At 38.7% G+C, this 14,183-nt stretch overlaps 1 protein-coding gene across 1 annotated transcript; it reads left to right on the top strand.

Moving 5' to 3' along the window:
* Window positions 1-3,271: 3,271 nt before the first annotated feature.
* Window positions 3,272-6,924, top strand: LOC307252101 (uncharacterized protein). The gene is made up of 7 exons (XM_080029671.1): window positions 3,272-3,434; window positions 3,688-3,817; window positions 4,095-4,193; window positions 4,297-5,091; window positions 5,476-5,618; window positions 6,350-6,459; window positions 6,574-6,924. The coding sequence occupies exons 2-7, from the start codon at window positions 3,751-3,753 to the stop codon at window positions 6,710-6,712; spliced, it is 1,353 nt and encodes a 450-aa protein (XP_079885797.1). The 5' UTR covers window positions 3,272-3,434; window positions 3,688-3,750; the 3' UTR covers window positions 6,713-6,924.
* The last annotated feature ends 7,259 nt before the right edge of the window (window positions 6,925-14,183 follow it).

The raw sequence follows: 14,183 nt of genomic DNA, 5'->3' as shown, positions 1-14,183 counted from the left end.
ATTTTTAACGCTTTAGTCTGGGTAAGCTCACCCAAGAACAACAGCTGGCATCGTGAAAACACTTTTGTCCAAGTATAACACCAACTGAAAGTTCCTCGTTGCCACTTTAAAGAAGTGAATTATTTTGAGAATGAATGTCTCATCTGCATGAACATCTCAAACAAGCCTTTCTGTTTTAAGCCCTTTACTCTGTAATTGATCAGTGTAACATTCAAATGAACCATTTTCTATCTCAAAAGTGAACAATGCTTTCTGTACAGTCCATGTTGTGGTCATTTCTATGTGCTCATCTTCTGTGTGCACTAAGGCTCATGTTATCAACCGCTATTAAAAAACACATCTGCTGAGCAGAGATAATAGAAGAGTGCAGCTGCTGATCCCAGCTCTGTCAGGACTCACTTCCTCTTTTAGTTAACTAAAGGCTTTCTATGATAGTGTTTCCTCAGTTCCTGTTTATTCGATTCCTGATGTATTGATTTCATGTTATCTAGTGTTGTATAACGTGTTTATAAGTGCTCAGTTACTGCTGTTTGTATTATGTACATCAATTTGAGCTTCCTTTTGTGTTTCTAGTGCTATTTAAAGTTCAATTTGATTTGAAAATCAAGCGATCTCAGCAGCAGTGGGTGAGTGTATTAAAGATATTGTTTCAAGTATCCTACACATGTCCTTATTACATTAAAATAAACTTACATACCTGTACATTTCCACCTGTAAACATTTCTTCTGTGTTATCTAACGGCTATGGGGTAGTGAACTAGAACAGTTTACTATTCAGTTTGGCTAAATTATGTCCTGATGCTTGTCCCTCTGTGGAGAGTTTTAACATATAACTAGATGCAGAAGAACATGAATATGTGGTAACACGTACTGTTAGACAGGGTTAATTTGGAATGAACATACAGAAGACAAGGCTACGTTTAATGTTGGAACTTATAAGCTATTTAATTGAATTGAATTTAAAAGGCCAGTTACCTAATTTGGAGAAAATGGTTTGATGAGTTATTAATATCATAATTAGTTACCCATATGAGAGTGTGGAGGGAGATTAGCCAGCCTGACTATACATTTGAAAGAGGACAATGTTCCTGCAGACATCCTCCTGCTGTTCTGGGTCAGCCTGCCCCACCCACGATTATAATATGAATGTATATCTCAACCTGTCTGCCTCCCAACCTGTCTCCCCCTCCTCTTCCCCCACCCAGTTTACCTGTCTACCTGTCTCCTACCTCCCCCACCCTTGCTTGTTCCTCCTACTCAGATCAACCTGACCCCTCCCATGTTTTACAATAACAATGTATGTATATTAGAACTGTCTGCCTCAGCCTGTCTCTCCTCCAAACCCACGGTTAGACGCCTCCCCCCCTGGGGAGTAAATGTTCCTTAAATATGTGACGATTTAAGGAAAGGTTGTCACTCCTTGTAACATACTTACCTGTGTTGGAACTAGTGACCACTCCGCGGAGTTTCTTGCTATTGATTGAAAATAAACCTTTTGCTTCTACAAACGTATCATTGTTGCTTTTTACCACTACAAGAGCGCACAGACAATCGCACAAAGGGCATTGGCATATTAGTTAGGATAAATAGAAATGCTTTTGAGGATGAGGCTCTTGACTGTAGAAAATTACTACGGCTAAACAACTTCCTGTACTCCAGAACAACAATGAACAGCATTCTGTGAAACAGTGTGTCACCTACTACAGTAAACCTGAATGGATTTACTGGAATGAGAATGCCTAACCAAGTTCAGATGAATATGATGAAAAAAAGCATCTTCAGTGCATTTACTGTCTTTATTATGACCAATTGGATTCAGGGGGTGTCCACACAGTTGCCTTGCCCAGCGCTCTTTTTTTTTTCTTTTTTTGCTGAATCAGAAAAATATTATGTAACAAGACTTGAGTAATCGACCAGACGCAGGCTTTTTTTTGCCAGCATGGTGATATGAAAACTACATGTTCAGCAGTTTTGTGAAATCTGTTCTTCCTCATACCCATTCATCACGCTCATTGTGAAATTGGCAAAATAACTGCTGCTCCATGTAGAGCTCATTGAACACCAGTTGAATCTGCTGGGTATGCCTATTATGAAATTTTCTTTCTTCCAATATTAATCTGGGTTCCAAATGTGTCAGAGATTCCTAAAGAATGAGAGTTTGCACCTCCACCTTTCTAAAAACCTTTCTCAAAAACCCCAGTCAGAAGATTACTGATGCCTCATTATCAACCTCACTTGATTTCCTTGAATCTAGTTAGAATCAAACCAGCAGTTATATTCAGGGACAATCAGAGAAGACTAGATTTTTTGGCGCAGAAAGAGACAGGCTCTAAAACGGAGCGTTTCAGACAGAGGGTGAAGAGATGAGATTTAGCGAATGGCACTGTAAGAAATATAAACAGGGGTCTACATGCCCTCAAGACCTAAGAAGAGGCAGACACACAAACGGATTCCACTAATATGTTCATCCTGTCTGGTTTATGATGAAAAAACGAATGAGAACAACAACTATTTTCATTTATTTATTTGATAATGATGACAGCAAAGGCTGCGGTGTACAACAACCTGTACAAAGGCAGCCTGTGGTCACAAAGATGGAGGCTCTGAAGGCTCTGTTTTGACTCAACTGTGTGGGAAGTACTTTTGGATGCTCATGGGGAGGACATTGACAGCATTAGGGATGATGTCAACTTCTGTGTGGAGAACGTCTTACCCACCAAGACAGCACTGAGTTTCTCAAACTGTAAACCCTGACACTCTTAACAGGGCTTGGCAGCTCCTTCAGTGACAGGCTGCTTCACCCATGGTGTGCTTCGGAAAGGTACCGCACGTCACAACTGTCAGGCTGTATAACCAATATGGCTCCCAGGAGAACACACAACGTCGCTGATTGTCACCTTGTCCAATATTACAGCTGCTCATGTGCAAAAGCAATGCAATGCCAATACACATTGTCTTTTAATACACTAAACTATGCAGTGCATTTTCTATTTTATCTCTCCCTATTTATTATATCAGGATGTCAGTTGTTAGTATATTTGTTTACCTATTTTATTATGCCTTTTACTCTGTTGCACTATCCTTTTTGCTGCTGTAACGTTGTAAATGTGCCCTAATAGCCAGTGTTGTGATCAGTAAATATCATCAACCTCACACCACTCATTCAGAGTTTTTTGAGAAACTCAAGAGAAAGGGGAAGTAGGGGTGTACTCGCTCCACCTACTGACCAACCCTCAATACGTTCGCCACAGGCCACAAGTGTAAAGAACACCATACACAGATTTAGAGTTAGTGTGGCATATGGTGAAAAACAAGTGGGCTGCTTTTTGCCAGGGGAATTTACAAGAAATCAATAGGTTACGATTCTGCTCTATGAAATTGCTGAAAACATAATTCCTTCATATTCGACTGTGTTATCATATCTACAAGCAGAGGTAAGGTTCACTTTGTTTTTATATCTAACATTCATGATATTGTTATACAGTGTGGCACTACACAAATGCAGATGTTTTAGAAGGTAAAACAAGGTCTACAGTGTTTTCTTCATGTCAAGATGGGAACTTACTGGGGAGAACTAAGGGAAACATGAATAGAAATAATTTAAAGGAGAAGGCTTCTTCTAGTATCATTACTTAAAAAGGCAGATGTTATGCACAAAGTTAATGCTACTCTTTTCCTGCTGGTAAGACAAAGATCCATGAAGCAGATAACAAGGTGGCTGTCGAGCACAGCTCCTCTACAGTGACAAATATGGACACGGACAAAAGTAAAATTGGCTTCGAGAGGCTCACCATGGAAGACAGCAAGCTTTCGTCAGGTAAAAAAAAAGCAAAACATCCAAACTTTAGTTCAATCTAACCATTATCATGAACAGAACAGAAATCATAAATAGAAAGGATGACAGCTGATCACTGCAGAAAAGATTTACCATGAAGTTCCCACCCTTAAACTTTTTCCTGCTGCACCTTTGGAACTTACTGAAGCTGAGAAAAGCTGTGCATGCAATTCGTTTCTGATGTTCTGATCTTGTGATGAGGAGAAAGCAATGCTGGTTTCCTCATGTTTAATAGTTTTCCACTCTTACTGTCGTTCAGTTTATGCCTTGAGGAACAGCCCTTTCCGGGTCGCTACAGCTTGCCTCGGACTGCTGTGTGTTATCCTGTTGGCCGTGGTCATTGGTCAGAGTGTCCACCGTGAGTCGACTTTTTTGTTGTCCTTGTCAAATATTCACATCTTTTAGAGAAGTTGCTTTTGGTGTTCTCACTGATTTAGTCATATCTTTTTGTGTCTGGGCAGACCGGAAAGTAGAGCAAAACTACCAGAACGACCTACAAGCCATGAGAAAAGAGAAGGAGACCCTAAACGAGAACCTGAAGGCATTGCAAATGAAGAAAAGTAACCTTATCGACGAGCGTATTAAATTACTGCAAATGAACAGTTACTTATTGACAAAGACAGCCCAGCTACAGGCCAACAACAACTTACTGACTGAAAAAAGAGATACACTTAAACGTAGCCAAAGCCAGTTGCAGGCCAATTACACTGCTTTAAGCAAACAGACAGAACAGCTGGTAGCCAGTAGGGACAAGTTTCAGACCATTAATACTGACCTGTCGGTAGCCCAAGGCTTGTTACAAAAACAGCGCGATTCAGCGATCAATCGAAAAAATGAGTTACAGGCCGATTTGGACACAGTGACCAAAGACAGGAACAATTTACAGAATAAATTCAACAACGTTACCAGATCAAGAGACCAGATGCAAGCCAGTTACAACACGATGATCAAGGATGTAGAGCGTTTGCAGGACAGATACAACTTCTCTTCCACTGAGAAAGACAAGATAGCGGGCAGTCACCAGAACCTAACGAGAGAACTAGTCACTATGCAGGACACTAACAACCTACTTAGAAACGCCATGGATGGATTGCAGGCTTCTTATACCTCCTTGGTCCAGGAAAAAAACGGTCTTGAAAGAAGTTGCAAAAATGTAACCGTGGACAGAGATCTGTTGAATACCAAAAATCACAACCTGACTGCCGAGAGAGACCAGCTACAAGTGGTGCTCGAGAGGCTGAACGGAACGATTCAAGGTAAGGACAAAGAGTCGAGAGACAATCTCCCTCATCATCACTTAGATTCACATTGAAATGAGAGATGGCTAAATGTTTAATCAGCGCGTCCACAAAATGAGCAGGAGCTATCAACATCCACATAGCTGGATAATTTAGAATTTACTGAATTGATTTTATATGAAATTTAAAAATGTATTTTACTTTAACCTGGTTAGAACATACAAAAATGTGCATGGTAAAAGCCATGTGTTTACAATGTACTGTATGTGTTCCAAATGGGATTACAAATAAAACTTTCCTCTTGGATTATTAAAATAAATAAATAATAATACAGTCTAACGTGATTCTTGCAATTTTGCCTCAATGTTTGGTAACTGATCAATAAATATCTTGTGTTTTCAGTTAAGAGATGCCCCAGTAGCTGGACGAAATTTCAGATCAGTTGCTACTACTCTTCTGTTGGCAAGAAAACCTGGAGTCTGAGCAGAGCATTCTGTCAAGGCAAAGGAGGAGACCTGGCAACCATAAAGAACCCAGAGACACTGGTTTGTTAATGTGCTTTTGTCTATATATACACACAGTATATAGGAACATTTGAGATGAAATAGGATAAGCTAAAAATCGAACAAACTGCAAGTAATGTGAAGAACATGCATTTGCATTCAGGGCCCGTTATCATTTTGCAGGTTTTACATAATCCATTATTTTTAAAAAAATCAACATTTTACATTTCAGCTGACCTTTCTGTGGACATCTAGTTTTTGTAACGGTCTATGCCATTTGAAAAAGAACAGAATAGTTTCACCCCACCTTTTAATTTGATAAGAAAAATACTTTCTTTACTTTAAAGGTACACTACTTGTATTCAAAGCTGCATTCATTGATTTCTTTGGGATACTTGGAGCAGTTGGAATAAGCAGTAAAAGCAACATTGATCTAACCTTAGAACATTTATATTGCAAACGTACTTGGGAACAATTCAAACACAGCGACACACAGTCCTTGGCAACCCCAAAAATACACGTCCAATATTCCCTCCATGTTTGGTCTCCACCAACTCACAAGTGAAACATCTGCTCTTTAGCTGATACATGCTCCACTGTGTTCACAAGCTCTTTCTGTATCCAATTGCTTATTGATGTAACTTCACCCTTTTGTTCGGTTACAACCAATTCATTGTTCAGAGTACGACAAGCGAATTATGTTAAACGTAGCTTGATTTGTAACTTTATGTGCATCTGCCACATGTTTGAATTGTATGTCTTTTCTGTCATAGACCTTCATCAACAGCTTGTATTCAAGTGACAAAGAAGTGTGGATTGGATTGTCTGATGAAGGAGTAGAAGGGCAGTGGACATGGGTAGATGGGACACCACTGACCACAACGTAAGTAACCAATCTCAAATCTCTTTATTTCTAAAATAAATTGCCTGGCTTATGTTCACTTAAGGATAGAGCAACATTAATTCTTATTTGTCATTATCTTTCCCCTTACTGCAGGTACTGGGGTAAAGACCAACCCAACAGCTATGACGGGAGGAACCAGGACTGCGTGGAGTTTTGGCACCGCGCGACGGGGAATGGCGAGTGGAATGATGAGAACTGTAACATAGAGCAGAATTGGATCTGTGAGATGTAGTTTGTCAGTTCTGAGGTCTGTAGGTTTGGCAAGGCTTGCTCTCCATTGTCTGGTTCTGATAATCTTGCATTGTCAGTGTTTTGATTACAAATAAATTATACAACCCACATTCACACACACACACACACATGCACACGCACACTCACACACACACACACACACACACACACACACACACACACACACACACACACACACACACACACACACACAGAATCGCTACTAGCTAAAGCTTGAAATGCCCAATTTTGTGATGAACAATCCCTTTTAAGTTACATCAAGCAGTTTGGCCATCTTGTCCTGCAGCAGATTTCTGGGGCTGACTGTCTTGGTATTGTGAAACCAGCTTGGTCCAATGGAGACAGACATTCCCATTGATATGAGTATACACTGTAACAATTACTATGTTAGTGGAACAACTCACTTCTAAAGAATGACAATCATTTTCAGCTCATCCATATGTAGAAAGAGACAGATTATGTCATACTGTGATTAATTGCTTCACTGACTAATTAATGAATTTTCAGACACTTGTACTTGAGCTTGCTTTAAATGTGTCCTCTAGTACCAGGCCCCGTCCTTTCTGCTCTGAACTGCTGCTAGAAGTCAACCAATAGCTAAAAGAAAAACAGACAAAGTAAGATATTTCTTGTGTACTAACAATGGCCAGCGCAATGCACCCAAATGAAATTGCACTAAGTGTATATACAGTATATACAGTATACTAAATTCTGCATAAAGGCTAAATGTATGAACAACCCTGTACATGTATTAGCAACCATTCAACACATGGGAGGAGGCTGCTTGTGATGCAATTACAATGTGTTTTTCTTTTCTTATTTTAGATTGTAATGAACACATTTTTAATATTATCCACGTTGACACATCATAATGGTGATTGTAAATACAATTATTCACCCTGTACTACTGGTGCAATGAATCACACTCAATTCATTTGATAGACACTCTTTTGACCACATCCAACCACATAAGAAGTGATGCACTTATCAATTTAAAACAATAAATACAATAGCATATAGGTTCCTATAGGACTTCTTGATATTTTCAAAAATATAGTTTTTCCTACGCTTTACTGTATTCTTGACTTTGTTTTCTGGGCATTGACAGTGGATGAAATAACAATATAAAGGTTTCAATAGTGGTGATCAACCTACAGAGAACGCCACCCTCTTCAACTTTGTCAGAAAAACTCTGATAAACCTACACTACCTGCCCAGCAAATATCTTCAGACAGACAAACAAAATATCAGCTACAGTTCCAGATATTTGTTCTGCTTAATGCAGACCATAACAGAGCTAATCTGAGACTGACACACAGCTTCAAATGAAAAAATTGCTCTTGAGAAAAACCAGGAACTGCTCCTTAACACATTCTCCTCCTCCAACAGCTTTCCAAGGTGACAGTATGTCTTACGTTGTGTTTGAAGCTTGTTCTGCAACTTCAGACAGCTCCAAGTGACACACAGAGACACGCACACACACACACACACACACACACACACGAAGCACAAACTCATACTACAATTATCTGCGTTGAAAGTCTTGAGGGAAGTGTGAGATACAGCTATTCAGTGAAGTGTTAAAGTCTGCAAAAGTGCAAAAGGAAGGGTCAATGTATTTTCGGCGCACACTTCAAGCTGGTCCGAACTCCAGGTAATCTTTAGTCTCTTCTCATTACCTGTTGGACTGGCTTTTTTTTTTAAAAACCTGCAAGCCACGATCAAATGTGTGTGCTATTTTACAAAGGTTCAAACTGTGTTTTTGTAACAAACTTGCTCTCTGAAATAAGTGAAATCTTTTTAAATTTTTCGAAATCTTTTATATCTGGTCTCAATATACACATATTTGTTGGTTCACAACTCTTTCTCCTTCAGAAGGTAGAACTTTTCAACCCCATTCTGAGAGCAATTATGCTTGACGTCACATTTGATGCACTTATTCATACCCTCAAAAACTGGATTTTGTGTTGGTTCTAAATTTTAGCATTAACAAAAGTTCTTCACACGCATCGTTGTGAGTGCATGAGGGGAGAACCATGTACAGCATTGGACACTTAGACAGTACTGTATAATAATGTCACAGAGAGGATGAGTCTGTCAAATTATTTCATGCATCTCTACTGCCAGAAATCCCACTCATTCCTCTTCAGGCAGCCTTCACATTTGCAGCAGAGTGATGCTTCAGGGCTGGAGATGCTTCTCCCATTATCTTCCTCCTCCTCGGGTCCTTTTTGGATAGACCTATGTGCACCGTAGTACATTAACAAATAATAAATGTTTTCAATACATTGTTTCTAAACCATTTAAAGCTGTTTGTCTCTATTACATGGTATAACCTGAAGTGTTTTCAAAAGCATGAGCAATCAATATGTTATTTGCCAACATGGGGATATGCACAACAAAGGCTTTGAGTACTTGAAAGAGAATATATATATGATGACGACTGATGATGCAGTCGGCCATAGTTTAGCAAACTGTGAAGACTGCCATACACCACACGCATACTGTAGAAACCTACATATTGCTGACAGTGGCGCCATCTGCTGTTAAGTATTAAGAAGACAAAAAGAAGAAAAAAATTATTAGATCCATTGAGTGAACTCAAATACAGAACAAATGTATCTATTAAAGTGTGACCAAAGTGGCCATTTTGGAAGCAGGGAACGTTTAATGAAATAAACTGTTGATGCATTATGGAAAATATAGTAATATATACACAGAGCTTGATATATAGCCCTATAGAGACCATAAGTCAGTATATTTAATTTGAGTTATTTTTTTTGTCTGTAGTTACGAACATCAGAGCTCAAGTGCAATAGGGCACAACACATGCACTGTTTGGCATTTTGGTGGACCCTTTTAGTTGACACAACTCCTGCCCTGAAACAATGCAGCCATGTTGTTTGTGTGACTGATTTGGATGCAACTACCAAGGAAAGCCTAGCCTCTGCTCTATTCAGATATCCTGCCTTTCTCAAACAACAGCAGACAGTTATTTTGACCAAAATGAAAATCTTACAATGGTAAAAGTATTAATGTCGGGCGCCCTTAGCTCAGTTGGTAGGGCGTCCCCCCGGGCCGGGCCCAGCAGCGGGCCCAGCAGCAGACCTGGGTTCGATTCCCACCCGCGGTCGTTCTCTGCATGTCACTCCCCTCTCTGCCCCATTTCACCTCTGTCTCTTCTCACTATCAATAAAGCATAACAATGCCAAAAAATATCTATATATATATTTTTATTATATATAATAAAAATATATAGTATTAATGTGATCAGGAGCTGCAAAAGCACACTGCTAATATAGGGGATTGGTTAGAAATTGATTAGAAAGATTTAGATTGTGTGTGTGTGTGTGTGTGTGTGTGTGTGTGTGTGTGTGTGTGTGTGTTAATGGATGAATTAGAGGCAAACTGCAAAGTGCTTTAAATATAATCCCTATAAAAAATGGAAGCCATTTACAATCTACCCTGAAGGTCCATTTAGGCCAGCGACTCATCAGTGAAGGATACTGAAGTGAATCTTGGCCTAATCCATGCCTCATTCATTATTTCCTGACCAAAGGGACCCCTAACTTCACTGTATGAAAAGATAAATCTCTAAAAGTGAGATAACACTTGCCATATTGATATGGGCTCAAATAGACACACAACTCACAACCACCCAAACACACACTTTCACACCCTCTCTCTATTACAGTGTGCATCCATCTGTCTGTCTGTCTAGAATCTGCACTACTGCCCACCTACTCAAACAGGTAGGCGGTCGTTTCTCAGTTTGGCCGTGCATGCTACTGTGTGGGAGCAGCTCCATCGACACCTACACCACTCCTCAGACAGGTCATATGTCTCTGCTTCACACACTTCAGTTGCTGTAAGTATTCGTAATTGCAAATCAATAATTTTTCTTTATAAATTTAAGAAGGCTCAAATTTTCTTCTGGGTGTGCAATAGCTAGGGGTCTTACAATTCAACAAATACCATATAGAATTTCAGAGACAGACCTCGAAAGAAGTGAATGGAATCGCCTTCTTGTTATACATGCCGTAATCACAGACATGGGTCAAGGTTCAGAAACACTTCAGACAATGTAGCTGTTTCTTTTTGACCCTGATGGAGTGCTCAACAGCCTCATCATGTCTTTATTTAAAAGCCAAGCTGAGGCATCATCAGGGTCATTTTTTTCAGACTTGATGAAGCTCCTCCAGAATCACAGAAGACATTATAAAACAGCATTCACACACTCAGTAGTACTCTTTATGAATAGTACACTGATCTCTGGGGGCAAATAAGTGGGTTGTTCCTCGTCAATGCCTGAAGTAATTTTACAAACGCTTCTTGTTCTTGTTTGTATTAACAGTATATTAAAGTATGACTCATGCTGAACACTCAACACTGTGAAAGCTCTCAACAGAAAGTTTAGACTCAATGTTGAATATCATGGATTTGAATAATATGCCAGCCTTTTCACAATTTAAACAAAGCTTGTCTATACTGTATTAAGACGTTTCAACAAAAATGTTACAGCAAAGGTTATTCTTTAGCTTTGGCTATTCCTCCCATCTTTTATGTTTGGATCCAGGGTATCTCCTCCTCCAAACAATAAAGAGTGGCCTTCAAATACCTTGCACACAGATAAGAGATATTACAAATATAAAAGCCCTCAAGTTTCAGCAGTCTGTATTTACAGTATGAAATCGCTCAGTCCACCTCAAGGTTCCAGGTTTTGAATTTCTTTCACATTTACAGAGATAATTAAATACAACATGCAATGAAATGAAGGATGTGTTCAGTTACTGTGAAAAAGAATAAGTTGGGTATTACATACGAAGAACCTGTATGCTTCCGGCTTCATGCTGTGGTTAAAACCCTAAATTACAGATAATCAATGGCCATGGAGTTATCCAGTTTTCAGGCCACAAGGCAGCAACAGGACAGCTGAACGTTCAAAAATGACAACATTTTCTTTGGGAAAGTACAATTAAACATAATGTACATGGCTCCAAGAAAGTCTTCAATAATTAAATATCCGTGTGCTGATCTGTTTAATCATCTCACTGGGTTGAAGTTAAGTAAAATACCCACTATTTGTTAGTATGCTCATACTACTACTAATTTCCATAAGGTGACACAGTTGATTCCAATAATAACATGATCGCAATCTTCTTTGGGACCAGCTTAATGATATTGGAAAAGAAAGAAAGTACACATTTTAAAGGAGAAAAAAGACATCTCCATTGAGTTGTAGGATCAATAATGTTAATATTTCAGGGACAAGGACTGGACCAGGAATAAATAAATCATAATACTACTCATTATTTCTGTAAAAAGAATAATGCCATTTGGTTTTTCAGCTTCATCAACAAATTTGATTCCAGTTCAATATGATAAAAAAAAACAAAAAAAAAAGTATTTGGTCAATACAAACTAGTTTATTGTCACTCGTATTAGTTCATTTACAGAGCATTTTTTTAGACAAGTATATAAATACAAACATGTACGTTTACATAAAATAAACTATGAAACTATATCACTATATACTTTGAAACAGTCTGTAAACAATTCTGAGCTGAATAGGGAAACAGAGATATGGCCATAAACATGATATGCACAGATGTGTAGCAGACACTAAATGTCACCGCGTGGTGTAATCAAATATGAAAAATATAAACAGTTTGACATTAGAAGTGAATACAATTGATTTTAGTCACTCTTTGCTACACACAATAATATCACACACTCACAGCATAACAGTCTATGAGAATTTTATATGGGGCATTATTGTAAAAGAATAAATATATCCTCATCATTAAATACAATTTCAGATTCATATCAGGTGATGTAATAAACTGCATATTTAAAGGGTCAATTAACCCACATTACACAGGATCCTGTCGGGATGAACCCTAACCCTGAGTTAAGACACCACTCTGTTGTGTGTAAGTTACTATATTGTATTCTTATATATACACTGCCCGGCCCAAAAACAAGTCACCACCAGGATTTTACTAAGCAAATAGGCAAGAGCCCTCCATCGGTCAGAAACTGCAGTGATTAATATGTTTGAGTTGGCAACAAGTTATTTAACCCTAACTGATGCAGTGAATAGCTTCTTATTTCTTAAACAACCATGTCAGAAGACATATGATGTTGTTTAGGAAAATATGTAACTCTGTTTCAGATGGGTGAAATGATTGGCCTGCATTAAACTAAGAAAACTACTCAGGAGAACATACAACTACTAAAATCGTGTTAAGAACTGTCCAACGCATTATTAAAAACTGGATAGATAGTGGTGAACCGTCATCTTTGAGGAAGAAATGTGGTCGAAAAAATCTTTGATCCCATGATCATGATGGGAGATCACTTAAAATAAATACAATTATTTGGTGGAATCAAAATTTAAAATGTCGACAGTAGAACTCCCGGCTAGGTTTAATAGTGAAAGTACGAGCATTTCCACACGCACAATGGGAAGAGAACATAAGGGATATGGACGATGCAGGCAGATATGTAGCCTTAAGAAAACCTCTTATCAATTGGGCTCATCAGGATAAAATGCCTCGATTAGCCAGGGAGCATACAGATTTGACTCTGGAGCAATGGAAAGAGGTTGTGTGGTCTGATGAGACCAGATTGACCCTTTTCCAGAGTGAGGGGAGCATCAGGGTAAGAATAGAGGTGGATGAAGTGATGCTCCCATGCCTAGTGCCTGCAGTACAAGCCTGTTTGGCAGTGTACATTAGGATCTGGGGTTGCTTCAGCTGGTCAGGTCTAGGTTCTAAGCAACCTTATGTGCCAAATAAAGCGTATCAAAATGTGCATATATGTGCCGTAATCAAAGCTAAAGATGATCCAACAAGATATTTGAGTGTGACTTTTTTTTGGGCCGGACAGTGTATATACAGTATATATAGGGGAGAACGGAGGAATCTGAGGCATCGGGTAATGTGAGCCACCCCCTGTATCTAGGCAACGGAAAACATTTGTGGTCATGTGAGATATATGTTTTCAAGCCCCTCTCATTTCCCCTTGGCCCTGAAAGAGAGGACCTCATGGTGCTGTGGTAAGCATGTTTTTTTCACCAAAAAAGGTATTTTGCTTGTAAAAGTAAATTTTCTTGCTGTCAACTTAATCAACTGTTGTGCCAAAGCAAATGTATTCACGTAGAAAAACTTCTATTATACGTGTTGATTAACTACCAACATATAAAAAACATGTGATGATATTATGTAAAAATTTAAAAAGTGGCTCAGATTACCCCGTTCTCCCCTATATATTTATATATATATATATATATTGCTGGTATGTGATGCTCAATTATCAGATATATTCACATTTAAAGAGACCACAGCTTTGGTTGAAATACCTCCTTGTTGAGTCACTACTCTATGATCTCTCATCACATCATTTTAAATACAAATTATATTCATACAACAGTAACACATTGGAGAGAT

This window comes from Ammodytes marinus (assembly GCF_949987685.1).
Source record: "Ammodytes marinus genome assembly, chromosome: 6".
Lineage (NCBI taxonomy): Eukaryota > Metazoa > Chordata > Actinopteri > Uranoscopiformes > Ammodytidae > Ammodytes > Ammodytes marinus.
This window is presented reverse-complemented; position numbering and strand designations above follow the sequence as displayed.